Here is a 12,869-nt window from a genome sequence, read left to right on the forward strand (position 1 = left end):
AGTTTTGAATTCTATATTTATTAGTGCATTGCTGCTAAATTCCATTACTTCCCTTTCTACAGTACTATAGGCCAATTAATCTTGTAAAAAACCCTAGACTATAAAAAACGCTGAGTTAGGCTGGGTCATCTTAAATACATTTATCTTGCTTGAACCCTAGACCACCTCTCAGGCTTACAAGCACACATTACGAAAAGGCAAACAAAGACTGGCCACCTACCTTCATTAGATTTGCCACTATGGAAGATGCTTCCATTCAACCAACGTACCATTTTGAGAAATTAGACTCAGACTAAGGTCAGAAGAGACCATTATGATCATCTAATCTGACCACCTGAACAATGCAGGCCACAGAACCTCACCCATCCATTCCTGTAATAAACCTCTAACGTATGTCTGAGCTACTGAAGTCCTCAAATCATGGTTTAAAGACTTCAAGGTGAAGAGAGTCCTCCAGCAAGTGACCCATGCCCCACGCTGCAGAGAAAGGCGAAAACCCCCCAGGGCCTCTGCCAATCTGCCCTGGAGGAAAATTCCTTCCTGCCCCCAAATATGGGGATCAAGCAAACCCTGAGCATGTGGGCAAGACTCACCAGCCAGACACCCAAGAAAGAATTCTCTGTAGTAACTCAAATCCCACCCCATCTAACATCCCATCACAGGCCACTGGGCATATTTACCACTAATAGTCAAAGATCAATTAATTGCCAAAATTAGGCTATCATACCAGCCTCTCCATAAACTTATCAAGCTTCGTTTTGAAGCCAGACATGTCTTTTGCGCCCACTGCTCCCCTTGGAAGGCTGTTCCAGAACTTCACTCTGATGGTTAGTAATCTTCGTCTAATTTCAAGTCTAAAAACTTCCTGATGGCCAGTTTATAATCTATTTGTTCTTGTGTCCACACTGGTACTGAGCTTAAATAATTCCTCTCCCTCCCTAGTATTTATCCCTCCGATATATTTATAGCGAGCAGCTGTATGTCCCCTCAGCCTTCTTTTGGTTAGGCTAAATAAGCCACGCTCTTTGAGTCTCCTTTCATAAGACAGGTTTTCCATTCCTCGGATCATCCTAGTAGCCCTTCTCTGTACCTGTTCCAGTTTGAGTTCATCCTTCTTAAACATGGGAGACCAGAACTGCACACAGTATTCCAGACGATGTCTCACCAGTGACTTGTATAAAAGGTACTCACACCTCCTTATCTCTACTGGAAATACCTCACCTGATGCATCTCAAGACCGCATTAGCTTTTATCACCGCCATATCACATTGGCAGCTCATAGTCATCCTGTGATCAACCAATACTCCGAGGTCCTTCTCCTCCTGTTACTTCCAACTGATGAGTCCCCAGCTTATAACAAAAATTCTTGTTATTAATTTCTAAATGAATGACCTTGCACTTTTCACTATTAAATTTCATCCTGTTACTATTACTCCAGTTTACAAGGTCATCTAGATCTTCCTGTATGATATTCCGGTCCTACTTTGTGTCATCTGCACTTTTTGTGCCAAGATCAGTAATAAAAAGATTAAATAAGATTCGTCCCAAAACCGATCCCTGAGGAACTCCACTAGTAACCTCCTTCCAGCCTGACAGTTCACCTTTCAGTATGACCCGTTGTAGTCTCCCCTTTAACCAGTTCCTTTTTCCACCTTTCAATTTTCATATTGATCCCCATCTTCTCCAATTTAAGCAATAATTCCCTATGTGGAACCGTATCAAATGCCTTACTGAAATCGAGATAAATTAGATCCACTGCATTTCCTTTGTCTAAAAAATCTGTTACCTTCTCAAAGAAGGAGATCAGGTTGGTTTGGCACGATCTACCTTTTGTAAAATCATGTTGTATTTTGTCCCAATTACCATTGACTTCAATGTCCTTAATTACATTCTCCTTCAAAAATTTTTCTAAGACCTTGTATATTACAGATGTCAAACTAACAGGCCTGTAGTTACCCGGATCACATTTTTTCCTTTCTTAAAAATAGGAACTATGTTAGCAATTCTCCAGTCATACGGTAAAACCCCTGAGTTTACAGATTCATTAAGAATTCTTGCTAATGGGCTTGCAATTTCATGTGCCAGTTCCTTTAATATTCTTGGATGAAGATTTAATCCCATTAAGCTGTTCGAGTTTGGTTTCTATCTCGGATGTGGTAATATCTACGTCCATATCCTCATTCCCGTTTGTCATCCTGCCTTTATCCCTAAGTTCCTCATTAGCCTCATTAGAGACTGAGGCAAAGTATTTGTTTAGATATTGGGCCATGCCTAGATTATCCTTAACCTCCACTCCATCCTCAGCGTTTAGCTGTCCCACTTCTTTTTTTGTTTTCTTATTTATTCGGCTACAGAACCTTTCACTATTGGTTTTAATTCTCTTTGCAAGGTCCAACTCTACATGGCTTTTGGCCTCTCTCACTTTATCCCTACATGTTCTGACCTCAATAAGGTACCTTTCCTTGCTGATCCCTCCCATCTTCCATTCCTTGTAGCTTTCTGCTTTTTCTTAATCACTTCTCTGAGATGCTTGCTCATCCAGCTTGGTCTACAACTCCTGCCTATGAATTTTTTCCCCTTTCTTGGGATGCAGGCTTCTGATAGTTTCTGCAACTTTGATCTGAAGTAATTCCAGGCTTCCTCCGCCTTTAGATCTACAAGTTCTTCAGTCCAATCCACTTCCCTAACTAATTTCCTTAATTTTTTAAAGTTAGCCCTTTTGAAATCAACCCCCTAGTCACAGATCTATTTTTGTTTATCCTTCCATTTAATTTGAACTGAATTAGCTCATCATCGCTCGAACCAAGGTTGTCCCCTACAACCATTTCTTCTTTGAGGTCGTCACTACTTACCAAAACCAATTCTAAAATGGCATCCCCTTTTGCTGGTTCAGCAACCACTTGTTGAAGGAATCCATCAGCTATCGCATCCAGGAAAATCTGAGCCCTATTATTATTATTACTAGCACTTGTCCTCAGTCTATATCTGGGAAGTTGAGGTCTCTCATGATCACACAATTCCAATTAGTATTTACTTCATTAAAAACATTGAAGAAGTCACTATCCATATCCAAATCAAATCCCGGTCATCTATAGCCACCTCAAGCACTATCCCAGGGGAAGCGGCAGTAGCTTTCTTTCCCAATGTGATTTTTGCCCAGACAGACCCTGTCTTATCCATTCCATCACTTCTTCTTTCTTACTTCTTATTACATTGAATTGAGAGAGATTGAAAGAGACACTTACACTTAAAAAAAGAAAATAAAATTAAGGGAGCTGGTATGACTTTTTAAAGGAAAGAAGGTAAAAAGCACCTATATTCAAGTCTTGCTCAGCCCATTACATGATCAAAATCCTGACCTGGAGAAGTTTTAATGATGAAAGGATTTAATTAGCCTCTCTTTGCATCAGTACATTGTTAACATTACTCCACTCTTTCATGCTGTTAGGAATGTTTTCCCATCTAGTTCGCGGTTGTGACATGTTTGAAAGAAATTCTAAAACATGTACTAGCACTAAATTAAGTTTCCAAAAATTGACTTGATCAATCAGAATTTTCTTAACTTACTGTACATAATATGTAAAAATATGTTGGGTAGTATTGCTGATCTCCGCATTAAAACTTAGAAGTACCAGAGAGTCTCCCATTTGAATCAGTGGGCTTTTTAATGCAATGAATTCTGCACTTCTGGAGCAGCAGACACATGATCAATGTACAAGTGGTTAATAGCATCTTTCAAAATTCATAGTGCCATATAGGAAGCCTGCTGTCACAGCTGATGAAATGGCTCAGAACTATTCTATTATAGAAGTAGTATGGCTACCATCATGATTATTAGAGCGTCCACAAGTAAGATGTCTTGCAACTGGGAAAATTGAAAGGAAAGAGATCCAATATTGTGCATAAACTCTGGATATAAGAGGTAACACCAGTACCAGAAGTCAGGGAACTAACAGACTCAAAACACTAGAAGTGTGTAAAACTGAGATTATAGTGGTGAGATTTAATGTAGCAGAACCCCAAGCAAAGTACCTGAGGAAGCAGAGTGCTTGAGCAGTTAATTTGTGACTGATGAGTCAATGCATGTTAGGATTCTAACAACTGATTAACACAAGGGACTTCACACATCTGCACACTGTCCTCCCTTCCCCCTTATTAAGTATTGCTGCTCCCTGGGACTTTAACCATACTGGCGATCCCCTTTCCCATTCAACATCCCTCTGCGGAGAGGTTTATGCAGGGATCCAGTAGGATTTCTGGGAGAGTGGGAGACAGATCAGTTGTAGTGTTGCATCTATTTTCACTCCCTCCCTTCCGCTTTCCCTGCAGGAGGGACATGCAAAAGTCACTGCCTCTTATCATCCAAAAAACAACCCCAATAAACCAGGAAACTGCAGAATCCAGGATTCCCTAGATAAACACTACCCTAATGAAACAGATTTGTAATGAGGCAAGGTAATTTATTCTGTAGGGACTGAATATTAGTTTTTCCTACTTAAAGGTCAACCAAAAGTACAACCTAGTGCATTAGTAAACAGGCACTGAAGACAAATCACACTGCATTAGTATAGTATAAAATCAAAGCAGGAAATGGAACTAGTATTAGTCATTTCAACAGGCCAGCAAGCTCATCACTTCCTCCTAATCAGCTTCAAAAGTAAAGAATTGTCACCAGGGACCAAATACAGTTGTCCCCAACAGAAAAACTATAAAGTGTAATAATATGTCAGCAAGAGTTCCCTAAATCTGCTTGGATCACTCACCTAATAGTTTATCAAAGAATTACTGTAGTGTTGATCCCAACATTACCAGGGAGTTACAAAATTTACAAACTGAAATCCTGCAGATAATCCAAAAGCAACAAGCAACACCTTATATTCAGCTGCTCAATGGATTCTCTGGTGGAACAGCAAGTTATTTTATTTCTATAGCACTAGACTGAAAGCCAGTAGTAAGGAAGATAACATTTATGAAAGGAAAATTCTCTGGCTATCAATATATGCAATTTCAGACTACCAATTTGTTTTCATTTGCATGTCTATTTCTGGCCTCAAGTATCAAGATTACAGATTTCAGCTCTGAATAACCACTCTGGGAAAACCTTGAATAAGGTGCATTTGGATAGCATAACCATGTTACACTTATTTGAAAAATATGTTCCTGGTACAATTAAAATCATAAGCAGCACTGAAAAGTGAAGTAACCTGCTCTACACATCAAATGAACTCTGAGCTACTACTGCACCAATTTCTGCACTGCACTGACAGAAGGTACCAGATTTGTTGGAAAAGGGCAGGGGAAGCAAGCCAGCCACGGGAGCACTGCTTTTAGACTACAATGAAGGGACTAACGTCACATAGAAAGTCTCTGTTGCTTGTGTCTTCTCTATTCTGAGCACAGCTTCCCCCTCAGCAGTGATCAGGTTTGTACCAATTTTTGTTTATTACTTTCCTCTAGACGCTAAACAGAACCTAGTTTTTTAGCCTTGTGCTGGTTCCAAGAATTATAAAATACTGTCTCCATTAATCTATCTAGTTCCTCTTCTTTACATTCTATAATCATAAGCAGAAACTTTGTGGTCATTTATGATAATTTGTACTTTCCCTGTTCTAATATCATTAGTTTATATTTTAGGAACTGATTGTATCTATACTAGCTGGGCTGGTAAATTCAATACCCATCTCCTCCCATTAATTATACTCCCAAATAAAGTTACATAACCTCTTTTCCCTTTTCTCTTGTTATAAATTTTATAACTACTGCCACAATCTAATTTTATGCCTCTGCAATATACACTGGCCAAACCGGACAATCTCTATGCAAAAGAATAAATGGACACAAATCTGATATCAGGAATCATAACATTCAAAAACCAGTGGGAGAACACTTCAACCTCTCTAACCACTCAGTGACAGACTTGAAGGTGGCAATTTTGCAACAAAAAAAACTTCAAAAAAACAGACCCCAAAGAGAGACTGCTGAACTTGAATTAATATGTAAATGAGCTACAATTAACTTAGGTTTAAACAGAGACTGGGAATGGTTGGGTCATTACACTAATTGAATCTATTTCCCCATGTTAAGTTCTCCTCACCCCTTTTATGGGTCATCTCAATTATCACTTCAAAGAGTTTTTTTTCTCCTGCTGATGATAGCTCATCTCTGTTGACTGGTCTCTGACAGTTGGCATGGCTACTTCCACCTTTTCATGTATAAATATCTTCTGTGTGTTCCATCTATGCATCCGAAGAAGTGGGCTGTAGCCCATGAAAGCTTATGCTCAAATAAATTTGTTAGTCTCTAAGAAGCCACAAGTACTCTTGTTCTTTTTGCATTATCCAGCTATGTCTTAGAGATAATGTATCATGTTAGTGAGGTAGATACTGACACCCATACTCATAGACTCTAGGACTGGAAGGGACCTCGAGAGGTCATCGAGTCCAGTCCCCTGCCCTCATGGCAGGACCAAATACTGTCTAGACCATCCCTAATAGACATTTATCTAACCTACTCTTAAATATCTCCAGAGATGGAGATTCCACAACTTCCCTAGGCAATCTATTCCAGTGTTTAACTACCCTGACAGTTAGGAACTTTTTCCTATGTCCAGCCTAAATCTCCCTTGCTGCAGTTTAAGCCCATTGCTTCTTGTTCTATCATTGGAGGCTAAGGTGAACAAGTTTTCTCCCTCCTCCTGATGACACCCTTTTAGATACCTGAAAACTGCTATCGTGTCCCCTCTCAGTCTTCTCTTCTCCAAACTAAACACACCCAATTCCTTCAGCCTTCCTTCATAGGTCATGTCCTCAAGACCTTTAATCATTCTTGTTGCTCTTCTCTGGACCCTCTCCAATTTCTCCACATCTTTCCTGAAATGCGGTGCCCAGAACTGGACACAATACTCCAGTTGAGGCCTAACCAGCGCAGAGTGAAGCGGAAGAATGACTTCTCGTGTCTTGTTTACAACACACCTGTTAATGCATCCCAGAATCACGTTTGCTTTTTTTGCAACAGTATCACACTGTTGACTCATATTTAGCTTGTGGTCTACTATGACCCCTAGATCTCTTTCTGCCATACTCCTTCCTAGACAGTCTCTTCCCATTCTGTATGTGTGAAACTGATTGTTCCTTCCTAGGTGGAGCACTTTGCATTTATCTTTATTGAACTTCATCCTGTTTACCTCAGACCATTTCTCCAATTTGTCCAGATCATTTTGAATTTTGACCCTGTCCTCCAAAGCAGTTGCAATCCCTCCCAGTTTGGTATCTTCCGCGAACTTAATAAGTGTACTTTCTATGCCAACATCTAAATCGTTGATGAAGATATTTAACAGAACCGGTCCCAAAACAGACCCCTGCGGAACCCCACTTGTTATACCTTTCCAGCAGGATTGGGAGCCATTAACAACTACTCTCTGAGTACGGTTATCCAGCCAGTTATGCACCCACCTTATAGTAGCCCCATCTAAATTGTACTTTCCTAGTTTATCTATAAGAATATCATGCGAGACCGTATCAAATGCCTTACTAAAGTCTAGGTATATCACATCCACCGCTTCTCCCTTATCCACAAGGCTCGTTATCCTATCAAAGAATGCAATCAGATTAGTTTGACACGATTTGTTCTTTACAAATCCATGCTGGCTATTCCCTATCACCTTACCACCTTCCAAGTGTTTGCAGAAGATTTCTTTGATTACCTGCTCCATTATCTTCCCTGGCACAGAAGTTAAACTAACTGGTCTGTAGTTTCCTGGGTTGTTTTTATTTCCCTTTTTATAGATGGGCACTATATTTGCCCCCTTCCAGTCTTCTGGAATCTCCCCCGTCTCCCATGATTTCCCAAAGATAATAGCTAGAGGCTCAGATACCTCTTCTATTAACTCCTTGAGTATTCTAGGATGCATTTCATCAGGCCCTGGTGACTTGCAGGCATCTAACTTTTCTAAGTGATTTTTTACTTGCTCTTTTTTTATTTTCTCTTCTAAACCTACCCTCTTCCCGTAAGCATTCACTATACTAGACATTCCTTCAGACTTCTCAGTGAAGACTGAAACAAAGAAGTCATTAAGCATCTCTGCCATTTCCAAGTCTCCTGTTACTGTTTCCCCCTCCTCATTGAGCAGTGGGCCTACCCTGTCCTTGGTCTTCCTCTTGCTTCTAATGTATTGATAAAAAGTCTTCTTGTTTCCCTTTATTCCCATAGCTAGTTTGAGTTCATTTTGTGCCTTTGCTTTTCTAATCTTGCCTCTGCATTCCTGTGTTATTTGCCTATATTCATCCTTTGTAATCTGACCTAGTTTCCATTTTTTATATGACGCCTTTTTATTTTGTAGGTCACGCAAGATCTCGTGGTTAAGCCAAGGAGGTCTTTTGCCACATTTTCTATCTTTCCTAACCATCGGAATAACTTGCTTTTGGGCCCTTAATAGCGTCCCTTTGAAAAACTGCCAACTTTCCTCAGTTGTTTTTCCCCTCAGTCTTAATTCCCATGGGACCTTACTTATCAGCTCTCTGAGCTTACCAAAATCCGCCTTCCTGAAATCCATTGTCTCTATTCTGCTGTACTCCCTTCTACCCTTCCTTAGAATTGCAAATTCTATGATTTCATGATCACTTTCACCCAAGCTTCCTTCTACTTTCAAATTCTCAACAAGTTCCTCCTTATTTGTTAAAATCAAGTCTAGAACAGCTTCCCCCCTAGTAGCTTTTTCAACTTTCTGAAATAAAAAGTTGTCTGCAATGCAGTCCAGGAACTTATCGGATAGTCTGTGCCCCGCGGTGTTATTTTCCCAACATATATCTGGATAGTTGAAGTCCCCCATCACCACCAAATCTTGGCTTTGGATGATTTTGTTAGTTGTTTGAAAAAAGCCTCATCCACCTCTTCCACCTGATTAGGTGGCCTGTAGTAGACTCCCAGCACATCACCTGTGTTTTTTACTCCTTTTAGCCTAACCCAGAGACTCTCCACACTTCCATCTCCTATGTCCATCTCCACCTCAGTCCAAGTGTGTACATTTTTAATATATAAGGAAACACCTCCTCCCTTTTTCCCGTCTATCCTTCCTGAGCAAACTATACCCATCCACACCAACATTCCAGTCGTGTGTATTATCCCACCAAGTTTCAGTAATGCCAATAATATCATAGTTGTATTTATTTATTAGCACTTCCAGTTCTTCCTGCTTATTACCCATACTTCTTGCATTTGTATATAGGCATCTAAGATACTGGTTTGATCTTGCCTCCCAGCTTTGCCCTGACCCTCCTTCCTCTCTGCCATTATAGCCCGTGCTCCCTCCTGTTTCCAACCCATCTCCTAGGTCTTGTTCCCCACTTACCTGTGGACTTTGCTCACCTGTCCCCGTCGAACCTAGTTTAAAGCCCTCCTTACTAGGTTAGCCAGTCTGTGCGCAAACTGAGATATGGTGACAATAGCATAAGACCCTTCCCCCCTTTGACGTTTCTTCTTCCAAAACATGCAAAGTCACACTTCATATTAAATACACAAATAAGGCAGCTTTAGAAAATGTGGAAGATGAGATAATAAAGGGTGAGTTTTTAATAAGTACTATCCAGAACTGTTTGCTATGTGAAGAATTTTGAGCTCATAAATCAGTGGCTACAAATCTCTGCTTGACAGTTACACTACCTAAAAATCAGTGCAAATTCTCAGAGGAATACTAAACAGCTTCAAGCACTGCAGTGCAGCATAGCCACCAACTATCGACCTGAATTGTTTCAGTGAAATACTAACGACAATTATCTTCATATAAATATTACACGGTTGTAGACCCTCCATACATGAAGTGATTAATAGTAGGTGTTTCATAAAGTGTCAAATACTTTTAAACAGTCCAAGTGTAAAATAAGCTCTTTGAAGGTAAAAATTTAAATTTCCCCAGATGTCATTATAAAGTTCCGTTTGCAGAGGGTAGCTCTCTGTTCTCAGAAACCCCATATTCTTCACTAACATTTACAAATCTACAGCATGTTGACAACACAGGTAAAATACCTTCACCTAGGGTGATCTCACAGCAGACCACATCACTGAGTTAATAACAGCAGGCTAACAACACTGTACTAATGTTTGATTAAGGACTGTCAATAGGTCACCCCTTTAGATGCAGTTGATAGTATTTAAAACCTAATGCACAAACTATTTACCTGCTCTATCAGCTTTCAGCGTGTCCCAGACATTGCAGTTAAAGTCATCATAACCAGCTAAGAGGAGACGTCCACTTTTGGAGAATGCTACAGAGGTGATGCCGCAGATAATGTTGTCATGTGAATAGACCATAAGCTCCTGGTCAGCACGAAGATCAAAGAGCCTGCATGTGGCATCATCTGAGCCTGTGGCAAATGCATTGCCATTTGGGAAGAACTTTAAAACAAAACAAAGATATTATAGTGTAAGATAATTTGTGTTTTGCAGCTTTTGGGAACAGGGCTTTTTCCATTTGGACAACTACTATGAAATCTTAGATAGTACAAGACATGCTAGACCATTTTCATTTGGTACTTTGGAGTACTCATGCAGGCCAGTCATCATATGCGCAGAATTGAGAGTTAGGAACTAAAGATCTACTCCTAGCTTGGTTTGACTCCTTTTGTGTTCTTTGCCACATCCCTTTGCCTGTTTCCCTAGCTGTAAAGAGGAGCTAAAAGTACCTTATCTCCATCACATGGCACTAATGTTTTTAAAGCCTTCTGAAGATGAAATAATAAGTATTACTATCAAAAAAAACTTTAGTAACATACTATTTAAGCACCTAACAAATTGTCATTTACTGCAATAAACTTTATGCCATACAACAAATTGAATGTAGTTTTGTCAACTGTGGAAAACACTTTGTTTTGGAAAAACTATGCTGTAATATTCCAGGATGCACTATCTGTTAGAATTTAACAGGTGACTGCAGAGTATATATCATGAACTTAAACCCCATCCCCCCCAATTCGGAGTTCATACGCACACAGATGGCATTGATGTCTGACTCGTGGCCAGTGAATGTTTGCCGACACATTCCTTCTCTAACGTCCCACAGTTTGGCAGAGGCATCACAGGCACCAGAAACAAAACACCTGGCATCAGGAGCCAGGGACAAACTCATGACATCCCCGGTGTGTCCAGTAAATGTGGTCGTCTGCTGGCCAGTTTCAATATCCCAAAGGGCGCTTGATGGAAGGGGGAAGCGACAAAATGACAAAAATTAGAATCATCAAATAAAATTCATTTTTTAAAACAAGTCTCGCAGTACATCACTAGAATGTCAGACAGGGCTGGTTAGCCCGGACTTGGCTGTGTTTGTCACTTGTTTTCTATGGTTTAATTTTTGTATTTAAGATAAAAAGGGAAAAATTAATCCCAAAGTATATGGGAAGATGATGCTCTTCTTTGAGACATTTTGGTATATCATATGCAAGCTCTCAGTCTTTGCCTTAAAAAGGCACCAGTACTTTCAGATGGAGCCACATATTTCTGGTTACAGAGGATCAGCTTCTTGGCTGGGTTACCAGCAATATAAAGTGAGCAAAGTGACTAATGTTCATCATTGTTGACACATGGAGTTCTGTAACATGGCAGCGTTCTAACACTAGTGTAGAGCTGTTTTAGAGTAGCACCCACTATCGCTGCTATAGTTAAGCTTGAGTCAGTGTTTCCATTCATTTTAAAAAGCGGCTTTTTGAGGGTGTATAATTCAGCCAGAATAATTCACTGCTGCCTCATGGCTGTCAGTGCCTACACTTTTCCATTGACAGCAAGATCACCACAGTGACAATCATAGGGTATAAAAAAGGGGATGAAATACTGACTGCATCATCCACAAAAGCAGCAGACTTTCCAGAGATATTTAGAAGAAAGATTTAACTTGTCTGTTCTCTTTCCCAGCAGGTGAGCACAATGTAGATTAAGCTTTGTCTTAGAGCCAGTGCAGAAGCTAATTTTGTTTTTTGGGGTTCCCTGGCTATGTAAACCACACGTTCGGTAATTAATTCTCAATCAGCCTTCACTAGTCAGTTCCAACTATGATATGAAATTTTGCTTAGTGTTCCAGCCCTAATCCATTTGCATCTAGAAAACATCACGCCCTCCATGTCCGTCTCCTCTTTAGTTCCCCATTCTAGGAAAGTGCAGGCTTAGAGGAAAGAGACTACTGGCTTCCTCCTTCCACAAGTGAAGGGAACCATTAGCACAAAAGCAGAAGTTTTTTCTTAATAGAACCAGCTTTCATTATGAACCACTTGTGTTCCAGAAATGCATATGCATAAAGAACAAGAAACAAAGGAATCCCTTGCCAGTGGCTAAGCTATAAGAGAAGGCCACAATTTGTGTACTCAACACCCTACCTGGACTTCGAAAAATATTACATGCAACAGTCAAAACCTGCTAAAAGCTATATAATCTTGTACAAAGAGTATCACTTTAGCAATTCTTGGTGTATTTAAAAAGGATCATTCATATACAATCAACATCCATCTTGCTACCGTTGCTTGCTCTCGTGGAGTTTCAGAGTCGACGGGGAGCGCGTTCGGGGATCGATATATCGCGTCTAGATGAGACGCGATATATTGATCCCTGATAAATTGATCACTACCCACCGATACAGCAGGTAGTCTGGACGTACCCTCAGGAAGACTTCAAAATAATCACCTCAAGTACTGCTGCCTAGTGGATGTACTACTATTTTCCCTTTAAGATTTATTCATTCAACATGTGAATTTTTGGGTTTACATTTAATATTTTGGTAAAATGAATATTTATTGGTTAAGCAGGCATTTAAACAGGCCGCACTACAAGCAGCACAGAAATACTGTGCAAGTCGAGAAACAGAGCTAACTTTGGGGGAATCTAACATTACC

General features: G+C 40.1%; 1 protein-coding gene across 3 annotated transcripts in view; it reads right to left on the minus strand.

Annotated features, from left to right (window-relative positions):
• GNB1 (G protein subunit beta 1) overlaps positions 1 to 12,869 on the minus strand; it is an 88,430-nt gene that overhangs the window by 2,663 nt on the left and 72,898 nt on the right. For all 3 annotated transcript variants that reach the window (XM_030537507.1, XM_030537506.1, XM_030537505.1), the window contains exons 8-9: positions 10,982 to 11,183; positions 10,173 to 10,389 (exon numbers count right to left, since the gene is read on the minus strand). In XM_030537507.1, the coding sequence (XP_030393367.1) occupies positions 10,173 to 10,389; positions 10,982 to 11,183 (419 nt within the window). The remainder of the gene's footprint in view (positions 1 to 10,172; positions 10,390 to 10,981; positions 11,184 to 12,869) is intronic.

This window comes from Gopherus evgoodei, chromosome 18 (assembly GCF_007399415.2).
Source record: "Gopherus evgoodei ecotype Sinaloan lineage chromosome 18, rGopEvg1_v1.p, whole genome shotgun sequence".
Lineage (NCBI taxonomy): Eukaryota > Metazoa > Chordata > Testudines > Testudinidae > Gopherus > Gopherus evgoodei.